General features: G+C 33.1%; 1 protein-coding gene across 3 annotated transcripts; it reads right to left on the minus strand.

The window, feature by feature from the left end:
- Positions 1 to 7731: 7731 nt before the first annotated feature.
- On the minus strand, positions 7732 to 13869 carry LOC100260094 (uncharacterized). Of its 3 annotated transcripts, none has more exons than XM_002277299.4 (8): positions 13695 to 13869; positions 13528 to 13601; positions 12431 to 12511; positions 10888 to 10980; positions 10476 to 10595; positions 10142 to 10213; positions 9665 to 9742; positions 7732 to 8301 (listed from the first exon to the last, which is right to left on the minus strand). In XM_002277299.4, the coding sequence occupies exons 1-8, from the start codon at positions 13789 to 13791 to the stop codon at positions 8110 to 8112; spliced, it is 807 nt and encodes a 268-aa protein (XP_002277335.1). In that variant the 5' UTR covers positions 13792 to 13869; the 3' UTR covers positions 7732 to 8109. The 3 variants fall into 3 exon arrangements, with proteins under 3 accessions (XP_002277335.1, XP_059593949.1, XP_010652385.1); XM_059737966.1 differs by having other exon boundaries at positions 10888 to 10998; XM_010654083.3 differs by lacking the exon at positions 12431 to 12511.
- Positions 13870 to 14374: the final 505 nt, after the last annotated feature.

Below are 14374 nucleotides of genomic sequence, written 5' to 3' on the forward strand. Positions count from 1 at the left end.
AGGTATGCTTGTGTTGTTAGTTATGGTAGGAAGTTTCAAGTAAAACCAAAGCCACAAGAAATCTTCCCATAGAGGCCTAAGAGTTGGAACAATAAATGCTAACATATGAACAAAATCCAAACCATTTTATGAGAGAAAACCTCCAAACTACCCCTTTTATCCATGTTCAAGAAAATTCCATTAGTTACAGTATCTCAGGATAAAGAGATTTTCTTTTTCTTTTTTCTTCTTTTTTTTTTAATCTAAAGTATCGATAACTGATGTGGACGATCATGTGCCATACACATGGCAGACACCGAAAAACAAATGATTGATCGATTGAGAAAACCCTATCCATTCAATGTATAGATTTGTACAAACCAATTAACCATCCTTCATTTTTAAAAGTGGTATTGATTTGAGCAATGTAAGGCAGCTGTGTCGTTGGAATTTTAATCTATCCCAATTAGGATAATTTTGCGCATTAAAGCAAGGCAAAATTCGACAGATCTAATAATTAAGAGACTTCATGAGATCTTATTTTCAAGCATTCTATGATTGATTAATTTGTCCTCAAAAGTTCCTTTTATCTTTTCATACCATTGAAAAATTATGCAATCTATTATGAGATGCCACCTAAATTAATACTGGAAGAAGACAAAGTGCATAATATATGATTGTCAATGAGAAAATATTGAATGATAATTTGTTTTATTGCACAAAAAGTTCAAAATCCTTTTTGTGTTTTATTGAACAAACAAGGTTGTTTAGGGTATAATTAAGCCAATATCTATATATTTAAATTTTTTATTTGTAGGGTCATTAATGTTAATCGATAACCATGCCATTTCGATCAACGACCATGGACCAAATTTCTCAAAACAACTCCAAATAAAATTCGACAATTCAAAGATATCAAGCTTAAACCCTAATTAGGAACGATCCTAATTATGCATTTAGAAGAATATTCTCAAAAAAAAAATGAAAAAAAATAATCAGAGAAGAATTTTTAGGATGAATTCAATGGTGGGTCATGAGGGGTTGTGTTCCATCTGGGGTCCATGTCAATGATGAAGCACATCAGCTAGCCCCCTCATACATACTGCAAAATTCTCATATTTTTGTTTTGTGAATTTTCTTTTCTTTTTGGTTCGGTGATGTAGGTAGGGCAATAATAATAGAAATGAAGACAAAAAGAGGTTTGTCATGGCATGAATCATATAATGATAATAATTAGGATGGTATTTCATAGATGATCATGACTAGACTGGGCCCTGGGGTCCCTCAGCTCACTGGAACAGATTGAAATTTAATCAAATAATGGAGCTCCATGTTCACTTAACGAATGTGACACAAAAACCCTAAGATCTAACATTTTTCTCAAATGTCAAAAGTACCCTTGCATGTCCCGAAAACGACACAATGTCGATCATTAGTTTAGCTAGCAGTAACAATTTTAGGAAGAACCAATGGTGTATAACCGTTTAGGGTTTATGACCAAACTCCTTGATAAGACACAATTAGCAACTACATGTTCTAAAGGGTTTACTCAGTTACATAGATAAGACTAGCTCAATGTAAAAAGATGATATGACTACATGATTACAACTCAATAATTTACATATAGATTGAGAAGAAAATAGATTAGTAAACTTAATTAATTAAGTGGAGATAAGTCATGGGGTTTTCTTCTTGATGAAGTAGCAATTAGGTTATACTCAAGAAGCTAAAACCCTAGTGGATATGTGATGTGTCCATGGCCAAATGGCTGAAAATAGGCTGAGAAATGGAGGGGTTGCGCCGAAAAGCATGCAACACCTCATACTACCTAAGGTATACGTCAAGGGTGGGTGACTTAAGGAGATTATTCTACATAAAATCATGACCACCCTCATCAGGGAAAGAAAAGTACAAATGAGTGGTGAATTCTAGGGTTAGGGTTTTTGCTAAGAAGGGCATTTTTGTTAGGTGTGGATTGATGTTGGAGAATGAGTGACGGCTTCATATTCCTATGTATCTTTCAAACCAATAATTTTCTCTCCCCCTCTTTTTCAAAATGTCCTTTTGCTTGATTCACTTCCTTAAGTTATGGGCTGTGCTGTGGGAGTTTTGGGCACTTCTCTCCACACAGCTTGAATCCAATCAACCATCCCTTAAAGCCTCCTTGATTGCCTTCTGTTTCATAAACTCATCCTCCTATTATATGTCTCTGAAGTCTGAACCATGGCCATCTCACTACACATTAACCTATCAAATCCCTCCAAATCAGCCCCAAAAATAAGAAAAACCCAGGTGGCATTCTCTAGGGTTCCTTGCCACCTTGTTCTTGAATTTCCTAGTAGTGGTTGTTGTCCATATGATCATTAATTTCAGTGGCAATATACAATGTCCATATATACAAAATACATCATCCCAATAATTAATTTTAGTAATTATTTGTTAATCTAGGTTTGTAACCATAATTTAGCTAATTTGAAGCTGATGAAAGAAGCCAAAAGCATCTCGTCCAGTCGTTCAAAATGGGTCCTAAAATATGAATGAGGAGTATTTTTGGCTATCTTTTATTGTTCTTTTACATATAATTGTGGTAACACGTTTACTTTTGGCAGTGCTTTACAATTGAAGCAAGAGGAATTGACATTCATGTTCTCATGGTTCTCTCTCTGATCTAATAATGGCTGGAGTATAAAGACCATAATCCTTCCAAACCTTTGAACCATGGACTTCAATGGCTGATCCAAAAGAGCAATTGAAGTCCAACTTTGAAAACCCCCCCACCTTTTTTTTTTACATGGATTTCTATCTGGGTTTAAGACAAATTCGGACTTCAATAAGAAAAAAAAAATGATTTCTATTCGGATTTGAGACAAATTCAGACTTTATGTAAAAACCAAAACCCGCCTAAATATTTTGTCGCGATGTTCAGATTAGGCGAAAATGCCGTGAATTAAGAAATGGAAGGAGAATATTTGAAGCTAATTAGGCATATGAATGAGCATATAATAATAAAATAATTAGCCAGAGACTTGATGTCTCAATCACAATATAAAAAATGCAAGTGCTTAACTGTTTGTAAAGATTGGGTTGATAGCTTGAGAACATGGGAAAGTGTTTTCTACAAGTATAAGCTTTCGTTCATGAGCCCCCATCACCCCACCCCAGGGGTAGTGATGTGGAGAGGGGATTATTCACCTTTAATCTAATCTCATTTATTCCAAATCATATAATATACAGGGTTATCCATTCATTCATTCAATCACATAAAGAAAGTTAATGGCGACTGGGGATTGTGGCTTGAGGGAAACATAGGAGTGTGATGCATACAAAATGTCACATTTTTCTCTGTTGGTTTGAAATAGAATATGCTATGGACATTATAATATGAACTCACGGGGTAATAATTAAGAGTCATAAAGGAAACGAAAACTCCTCTGCACTGGAGTCTGGGATGATGACTTTAGACGCACACGCTAGATTGCGAGATGTTACGCGCTTCTCTCATGTGTTGACAGCTGGTCCAATTATACTATACCAACTTTCTCTTTGAAAGGGAAGGCGTGTGGGGTGAGAGTCTCAGAGATATTTTAGGAACTAAAACACGCGGGTGTCATTTCAAATTTCAAATTTTCAAAATTTTGATTATACGGATCAATTTAAACACGAAATAATTAATATTACAATTGAATCTTCTAACTTGATGTATTGACCCAAGGACCTATGTGGTAGGTATTTTTGAAAACACTTCTAAATAATAGTTTTTAAAAACTGTTTTCGATATTTTATAAAATTAAAATCAGAAATTTAAAATATTTTTAATCTATTTTTAAATATATTTTAAAAATATTTTTTATATTTAATATTTTATTTTTAATCATTCTACGTGTTCGTATAATTATGTTTTAAAACAATTCTTAAAAAACAAGTTAAAACAATAGAAAATAACTAAAAAATGTTGTTTGAAAACACCATATTTTCTGTTCTTATGAACAGAAATAAAAAATAAAAAATAAAAAATTGTATTTAAAAATAATTATCAAACATACTCTAAATTTAAATAAATCAAATATAACTTAAATATGTTATAATTATAATCAGATTAATCAATACGATTATTAAATGTTATTATTGAAGTCGATTCATGTTATGCAGATTGATAAAAAAAAAAATGTTTATTAAAGCAGGTCAAACACGTCAATACGAATTTGAACCAAACCCATGAAAAACAAATTAAATTCAAATTATATTGATAAATCATATCAAACTTGGTTTCCTACTACGTATGTACGCGAAGACAATGAGAATACGGATTATTTGAAGCAAAAAAACAATACCCATGCATACATAAATAAAGACCCACATTGCATCATTGCATCGAAGCCCACACCATACAATAGTTGGCTAATAGTTGGCTCTTACGTGGATGAGAATGGACCATTTAACATTGTTTGATTGGTATTGACCCTTAGCATAAACCTCCCCTTAAACCCTAACTTGCATTGAAAGCAATTTCTCAACTAGATATGTCGTCTTCTTTCACAACCCCCACTTATTTCTTACTTATTTTGCTCTTTCACCTTGCTATGACACAGAGATTAGTCATGGTTGCTATCATGGTCATACACCTTGAAACTTGAACATAGAATATCATTAGTTTGAAACCACAGAAAATAACAGATTTATGTGTTAAAACTAGGGGTTCGTTAAGAAACCGTGTGGTAGGTGCTAGGTAGGTAGACATACCGGACAAAGAAGATTGCGCCTTATTGATGTTGTACCCTAAACTAATCTCAGATTCCATGTTCAGCTAATTAATTTTGCTTTAACCCCGGAAAAATGTCTCCAGGTTTTGAAATTAGAGCTTGCTTAATCAGCCATAAATCCCATCTTTTGCTCTACATGCTCCATCAAAATCAATAGTTATAGTGTCAGCAATGGCTTCAACAGACAATAAACAAAATCAGGGAATGAAAAAGTAGTCAAACGTTAAACTTCCATGGTATGGCATTGCATTTCAAGTTCAACAATCGTTATCGCCACGGAAATATAAAATATAAGAAAAACGTGTTAAGATCTACCATGGATCAAGCATCAGATTTGATAATCTAGATTCTGCAATTAAAATAATCATGCTAGCACTGTGATTAGTAGATTTCATGGATATGGAGTTTGGCCTTAGGGAAACTTCGTAGATTTGATTGAAAGTGATACATTTAGAATCATTTCTACCACCAAAGAAGCCTGATTGATTAGTCTAAAGCTCAACCATACAGAAGTTTATTCTCTCTGTTTTGAAGCATATTCGCCACTGGTTTGTAAAAGATTCCCTTTAAACATTCGGTTGCCCAGATCATGGTGTTCTCTTGAGAAGAAAAGGAAACACACAAGAAATAAACGTTTGAATCTAATCATTTTAGGGAGAAGAGAAAAAGAACTTTTAAGAGGGATTTTTCCCTTGTGATTTCATGTATGAATCTAATCCATACTTTGTTTTTCACTAGAATTAAAGAATAAAATTTCATAGAACTTTTGTTTTTCCAGTGTTCTTTTTCTCTGGCAATTTCATAAAGGAATCTAATCCGTACTGATTTGATCCAGAAGATAAACTCATACAAAGATCAAACTAGGTGTCTTTTTCTCAATGGTGCCCATCAACTATCTGAATCCTCTTTCCATTTAAACGCTAATCCTATCAAATGCCGGTTTACAATTCCTAGGTCACAAACCCTCCCCACAGGCTGCATTGAAGGGCCCCTTACCAGTGAGTTCAATCCAGATGAAACTGGAACAACCCAAAAAGAGGGTGGGGCAAGCTTTTGGGATCAACCAGAACCACTCTCACTATGCTTGTTTGAGAAGGCTAAATATCTTCTTGTCCATGACATAATTGCCTGCCAAAATATCAAACTATCAATCATTACTCTTCTGTGATCCTTGTCCCCAATGTTTTGGGATTGGCAACGCAAAGCCCTGCTCCTTTTGCAGCTTCTAGAAAGTCACATCTTTATTGCAAACATAATATTTCAGAACATTTCTTATAAATTATCCATCCCTGGACTCCTAGCATCTCCCCTTTCTGGTATGGCAAATCCCTAGAAGAAACCTCTCCTTTGCAAACTCTTCCTCATCAAGATCAATACAACCTCAGATATTTATAGACCTGATTAATAGAAAAATTGAACAAAGAAGCAGTTAAGGAGTTTATTTCACATTCTAAATCAGATAAACCCCTTTCTCCCTCCACATCTTCTGCAGACTCATGGCCTGTCATGTCTTTCTTTCACAGCTTCCACCACCCTCAACCTAAACCCAAATTGCTCCTTGCCCACCCAATCATTTATCGGTCTACACTGAACATGATCAAACCATCTTACCCTGCCTCTGCTCACTTCATCCTCCATAGCTTTCAATTAAAACCAAATTGCTCTTTAACCATCCAATAATTGATCTATGCTAAACATAACCAAACCATCTTATAGCCTATATCCTTTCATTTTGTCCTCCAATTGGGGCTGTACCTAACAAGTAAAAAATGCACATGTCTCGAATTCAATTTGTTATGTCATTCATTCACCTCAAGTTGCTCCAAAAGGACATTTCACATACATGCTCCTACCTGACTGCTAAATAATTTTTACCAGAAGACATCTTTTATTGTGTCTTACAGATTTCATACTCATATTTTGGTTTATGCAGCAATCCATTTCCTTGTCGTTTCAAATTCTAAACTGGGTCTTTTCTTGTCTCAACACCAAATTTCTTGTAACAAAATAAATAAACAAATGAAAATTTAAAGTAGTTTTTTCAGAGGCATTGATGTTACTTTTAGTCTTTTCAAGTCCACCATTTGGTTTCAGCTTCACAAACACTTCATTTTATCTGCAAATCATTGTTGATAACTTAGCTTTCTCCCCCACTGTTCTCATGATTTACCTTCAAATTTTCTAATAACAAAATAAATAAACAAATAAAACAAGAAGAAATTTGGAGGTGATTTCATCGCCAACCTTGTTATGTTTTATGCCTTTTCAGGTCCTTCATTCGGTTTCTGCTTCACAAATACCACTTACATTTCATATACAAATTCTTGTTAATAATTTCCTTTTCTTCCTCCTAGTTTTGATAATTTAACTTTCCTTATTTCCTTGGAATCAGGTTTCTAAAGCATTTTAATTCACATTTTTGGATGTCAACCATAAATATCATCTTTCTTCTTAATTCCTTTGCTTTTGAAGATAATCAAATATTATCTTAGTAAAAATTCAAAAACACATTTTATAATTTTATTGAAAATAATATTTCTTAAGAATTGTAACCTATCAAAAAATATATAAATATTTCTCAAGAATTATTCTCATGGTATCAACCACCACCATGTAATGAACAACTCCATCAACTAAAAGTTACCAACAACACAGAAAAGTACACAACTATAACTTAATAACAATGTTTCTTTCTTCTTTTTTTCCCCTTAAATAATACCATTCATGCTCCAACAACCAAACATAAAACCCAGTAAGAAAAAGGTTTGCAAAAAACTAAGCTCTGACCCACGTTTTTTTGCATGTAAAATCATGCTCCCATGTCTGGAATCCAGCCCTCAATGTGATAGTGACTTATGGATCATTTTATTGTCAACATGGAGAGGTCAACAAATAGCCACAGAAACTCCAAAGCAAAGACTAAACTAATATAAATGAAGAAGGTAGAAAAACCCATTAGAATGGAAATATTAACTCACAGTCACACATGCGGTTGGGGCAATTATCTAAATTTTCTTTTATTGCAGCATCGTATAGGAATTCAGTTAATCATGGAAGGATCACAAGATAGACAATTTTAAAATTAAGCACTAAATTTACAGATGACTGAGTAATTGAAAGCCCATAGAGAAGACACTCACATTATCACACATTCATTGAGGTTGATGAATGAAATTTCATAAAAAAATTAATTCCCTAACTTCAATAGAAATTCCACTCTCCTCTTCTTGTGAAGGAAATCTGTAGGAAGCATTATAAACTAACCTGTCCAAAGCATGAGTGACTTGAGCTCTTTCATGCTTGACAACCAAGAGATAAGAAGCATTATAATTATTGAAGAGGAAATTGCAGCTGGTGCTTTGCCTGGGTTTTAATCCTTTGAGACCCGAACAACTAAGCCAGTTGGTGTGTGGACTGTTTTGACATGACCCGAGCCAATCAGGTCACGAAGATGAAACCTCATATCAAGTGGAGATAGCCGAAGACGCTTCTTCTCTAGAGGGGCTAACATCATCTCTTTGTATCTTCGACGGTTTAGAAAAGAGAGGAGTTCCTTTCGTCCCTGGATAAAGAGCCAAATAAAGATTATACTGTTGGCTCGGGAAATTATTCAAAATATCAAATGTTCTCAATGAAACTCCCTAACAAATTCTGATTTCCAATGGAGAAAAACTTTAATTTTCATAGTTACAATTAAAATACATACTGTTTTAAAAGTATAGGTTACGTCATCTAAATTATATATGACCCAATCAAAGCCCTCAAAACAACAACATTTATCCCAATAACTCCATCAAGTTCAATTTGATCCTTTAGTCCTTATCACAGTCCAATACATAAAACCAACATTTGTCAATTCAAATCCAAAAACAGAAAGCTTATGATTTTATATCTTGTACAGGAATTCAGGCATCCCAGTCCATTTTTTGTTGGCTTTTTAAGTAAAAATTTTCAAATCCTCTTAGTTCTAATTACTTAATGGGGAAGATTAGCAGACTTAACAGCTGTTGACTCATTGCCTCCTGGTTTCCAGTCTACCTTACTTTTTCTTTATCTCTTGAGAATTTCCTTTAAGGATTCAACTCCCTCTTTGTTCCCAATATGTGGGTACATTTTCCACTAACTTTGCTCAAAAAAACAGTGTGTGATATAATTTAGAGTGGGCTAGAAAAAAGAAAAAGGAGATGAAGTGCTAAGAAAAAGAGTAAAAGAAATTATGGGAGGAAGATGAGATTAGGAATATAAAAAAAATATACAGAGGAATTGTGTGGTCTTCTCTCAAAACCATCAAAGCAGCCTTGAGGAATCCACCACAAGTAACAGAAAGAATCCACCGCGTTCTAACTAGAGAAAGATGACAGTTAAATAATTTTTCTCAACACAAAATTTCTGCCCCACAATAATTTGTGACACATGGTTTATAGGGGGAGGCCATCGAATCCCATTTGCTACCAGATCTAGGCTCTTACTTGCAATAAGAAATCTTCAGGATTAAGTGTACTTGGGTTGTGCCACCCTTTTTTCCTAGGTGCTTCCAATCTTTGTTTTTTTTCCTTGTTTCACATCAAAAAAACAAAGGAAAAATATATAGAAAAAAATCTTCAAGATTAACTTCTCCCGATATACCAAGATAACAAGGGCTCAGAATAGCTTATAAACCTAGGAAAATGTCAAATCCATTAGATTCAAATTTAATGTTTCCAAATTTAACATCATCCATTTATATTATTATTTCACAACCTATAAAAAATTTACAGACTACATGACAGGGATACTATTTTTTCCCTCATTCACAATGTTGGATGCCACATGTCTATGTTCCTTATAGGTTACCATGTTAGAAACTTGTAACTGAGTCCAACAGTCCCCTTCAAGTGTTATCTTACTGTCACATAAGGTAGAGAATATTACAATCAAGCGTGTACCTGAGAAAGGCCCTTAAGTAGTGAACCAATATTAGGGATTGCAAACCAGTACATGTTTGGATCAATAAGCTGGCGAGTCTGGAAAGTAAATGGCAGAGTTAGAACCAGTACAGACTGAAGACCATCAACCATGTTTCTGGGGAAGAAACAAGAGATCACATAAGAAAAGAACCAAAAGTGCAATCAATTGCATACTAATATGAAAAAAAAGCAACGTGATTTATATAAACACTCAACAGAATCATAACAGTGCATGTTTTTCATGTTCCAGGAGACATGCACACATGTGCAAACATTGCAAACAAAGGCATGTGTTTGTTTACTCTATACCATATCAAATTGTTATATTACACTCTGATCATACACACAAAAAACATATATGCCTACACCTGTATCCAAGCAACACAACCATTGAGATATGGAATTCCAAAAAGCACACTAATGCAACAGATTATTCAGAATCCCAAGTTTACTTACAAGTAGGCCAGCATTGATTAAAAGAGAGATGTGTTCATCTTTTACATTTCCTCCAAATGATAGCAGTGAGCACTGAAGGAAAGAGTAATGAACATCAGAGATCATTCTATTCAAGGGAGGAAAATTTTCATATCACATTAAAGGTGCATAGAAAAAATGAAATATAATAATCATATATGATTGCAAAAATAACTTGAATGTTGTTGTTTGAACATTTGTTGCATTTAGGTGATAATCTATACCAGCATAAATAGAAACTATGCAAAGCACAGTTGAAGATGAACTTTAAAAATAAAAATAAAAAAATACAGCAATTCATATTGGAGTTACTCACAAGCTCTTGATGTTCGATACTAGGTTCAAGCTTGGAAGTGATAACATGTGTTTTGAACCACTCAAAAACTGCAAGCTCATCTTGCTTCTTCGCTGCCATTCTTTTGATAACACGTTCTATCTATAAAGGAATTTCATACAAAATAAATAAATAAATAAAATAGTCACAATTAATTGCCAGTTTATCAAAATTTCAGACTTGACAAGCAAATAACTCATAAATAAAAACCAAGGGCACCATTTTTATAAATTCATAAGGCCTGAAATGTTATAGACATGCATGCACCCAATTATTTCCAGAAAAATGATAACACCAATACTACAACCTGGATATGCTTGTTAAAAAGAAGCTGAAAGATCTGCTGATTAATGTTTAGATTATTTTAACATCTAATAAAATCAATGCAACAAACCTGGTTCAAATAGTCATCCATGAACATTATAGCATGATCATCTTGTCCAGTATTTAGTTTGAAAATGCGCAAAACCTTGTCCCTCCTCAATGACTGTGTAATGAAAAATACCTTGGTTTGCATCAAGCACAAAAAAAAAATCTACAAAATCAAATTAAAACAATCCAGGGAAGGCGACAAAACAAAACGCTCAATTTCACTTATAATCAAACATAGCAAATGCAAGAGTTATGAAAATGAAAGGATCTCTGCATCACACACTAGGTACAGGTAAGACAGCTGAATTTGTTTAATTCAATCGTGCAATATTCCAGTTATTTAGATCTGCAAGAAACTTCCTAACATATTGCTAGGACCACATCTTGTTTATATCTCAATAAAACGTGTACAAGATATTTCATCATAAATTTTCTGAAACAAAACAGCTGCAAAATTTTCAAATCAAATTCTATAAAACATCAAATTTATCACTTCAATAACATCTCAAGGCTTATAAGATATTAGCAACACAGATTTAAAAAGGCCTTTCAGGCCTACATTTTAAGGCATGAGACAAGTAAGGTGTGCAATTTTAAGCATAAGCCTGTAAAGCTTTCATGACATTCACACCTTCAAGCTCTGAGGTCCTTCGATCTAAAACATTGTCCCCATGCTAGCAAAATATAGGGTGTTCATTTTAAGTTTAAATGTCTAATATGTTTCAACTAGCACCCCATAATAATTTTCTCGTTTTAAGTTTCTTAAACTTTTTGTTGAACACAAAAATCCACTGAACACATAAGGGTATTAGAAACACATGCTTCGGGCTGTAGATACCTTCAAAATCCGTTGCTATGACAAGTTAAAATTTTATATTATGATGTGCTGGAGGGTAGGTCAGTTCTTTGTGACAGCAGAGTATTAGAACTTCTAAAATTTCAAAGCAATAGCAGATTCCAAAAATTAAATTGGTTTGGAAGAGAACAGAGATTGCAGTGTTTGTGTGTCATGTAATATATTTGATGCACATAACATGTAATACATGATACATCTAGCCCTAGGAGTGTGCACAATTTGCATCTACAGAAATTGCCTGCCTTTCTTCCCTTTTGTTTATAAATTCTAACTGAAAAAAAAAAAAAAAAAAAAAAAAGGTATTTTCCAACAATTAGTCACAACAGCATGTTCCATTTATAATGAGGCAAGTCAATTGGAAAAAATAGCATTGCAAAACAGAATGGAGAAGTGGGAGGGATTAAATAACATGAGGAACATGCTCATGTGCATGCTGCCCACCTTGCCAACTTCCAAAAATTTTTTCTCCTAATCTAGATTTTATTTATGTATGAACTAAAATTTCATGATCCTTGCACAGTTGTTCCTAGTGCATTGAGGGTTTCGCTACCACCTTTCACTTTGTCAAACATAACACCAACATTTAAACATCTCCATGTTAACTTCTATATCAATATTCAAAAATCTCTAAATCATACCCTACAGGAAACAAAAATGCCAGTTATGAAATCCATTCCAGGTTAAGTAGATATTCAAAATTTTACCAAACCTCTAATTCCCTATCCACTTGAGTTCTGTCCTTCACACTGCTATATAGTTGTGACCTTAAAATGAAGGGCTGAACAGAAACCTGAAAATATGCATAAATGCAGAACAAGACAGATAATATAAGGATTACCATGGATAAATATTACTTTATATGATAAAAATTGAAAATTACATTCCATTTGTATAAGAAGATTAGAAAAAATTTTCCAAACTTAATAAAGAGGGAGAAGTCAGAAAATTTGTAGATTTCATGTTCCAACTAGTAGAAGAATTAAACTATAAACAGAGTTGTTAGATAAACAAGGACTAACATAATGACTCATTGGCAAGAAAGGGAATGACCTGCATAAAACTGCATATCAAAACATGTCTTTGGCTACATCACATGCTACTTATATTAACAAAAGGGAAATTCAATAAAAAAGCCTGTTGTTGAGTCAAGTTCAGTGTGTCAGAAAAATCAGCATGACATTATATTGGTGTGAGACGGCAATCAAATAGATATAAACAAACATGAACCAAACTGAAGATTTACTATTGCCAAACTGAATATAAATAAATAAAACAACAACAAGAGGTTGCAGTTTTTATTGGCTTTCATGCTCCCCAAATAAGCCTTAATCATTTCCATAGCATTTGGACCCCCTACATTTGCGTACTTATACAAATTCATTTCTTTCCACTGTAGTATTTAAGGGTCTATATGCCATCAGCCACCTTTTTTCAGTGCTTCCACCTCCCACCTTTCAAAATTCTACATAAATTTCCTTTCCTTCGCAAAGTAATTGATATTTTCCCGTTTTGTAATACATTTATATGTATTCATTTGCAACAGATTTTTTTTTTTTTACCGATTTCCTTTTAAAAACAACAATTTAAACCCACAAGATACATCTCCCAGACTCGTACTCAAAGCACAATCAACCAATTTTACAGGTAAAGTTCGAGTTCAATTTTAGAAATCTCGCCTTTCTTCACCAAATTCAAGTTTTACATGCATTTGCATACGTAAATTCAATTTACATGCATTTGCATACGTAAATTCAATCAAAATAATGCCAAAACCAGAAAAATTAGGGACAAAATGTCATTCCAAACCTTCTCAATTTGTGGAAATTGCGCGCGCATTATGCGTAGAGCCACCAACGTATCGCTGAAAGTAAGACTCTGCTCTGCATTCACATGGAGGTATTAATCACGTCATGAAACCATCCACATCATTAATCACTCCAAATGAAAAGAATATTCAGACACAGAATGATCACCGAGTGATAGGGCTTCATCGTAATCTTCACTTTCCGGGACGTTTTCTTCATCGCGCCGACGCTTTCTCGCCGTCGATGGTCCCGGAATCGCCTCCATTCTTCTGGATTCGCTCGAGCTCGTCAATTCACAAACCCTAATTTCTGTCCCAAAAGAATAATAAATTTACTCCAAAACAATAATCGTAATAAATACATAAATTTAATAGAGTTTGTTCTTTTACAAATTGAGGTAAAAATTAAAAATAATAGTTAAGGGTATATTTGATAATTATTTTTTAAATCATTTTTAAAAATTAGTTTTTGAAAATGGTTATTTGATATTTTGTAAATTAAAAATGTGATTCCAAATCTAAAATATTTTTAATATTTTTAAAAATAAAATTTATTTTTAATGTTTTATTTTTAATCTTTTTACATATTTATATAATTATTTTTTAAACTAATCTTCATAAAATAAATAAAAATAATAATTAAAAAAATAATTTTTGAAAATAGAAAATAATGTTTTGATTATCAAATATGTTTTACTGTTTTTTATTTTAGAGAATAAAAAACTATTTTCAAAAATAATTATAAAATAAATCTTAATTTTTTTTTAAATAAAATATTAAAATAATTATTATTTAAAATATTAGTATTAAGTTTATTTATTTATTTACATAAGATGAATGGATTCCTAA

The sequence above is a fragment of the Vitis vinifera genome, chromosome 7, assembly GCF_030704535.1.
Source record: "Vitis vinifera cultivar Pinot Noir 40024 chromosome 7, ASM3070453v1".
Lineage (NCBI taxonomy): Eukaryota > Viridiplantae > Streptophyta > Magnoliopsida > Vitales > Vitaceae > Vitis > Vitis vinifera.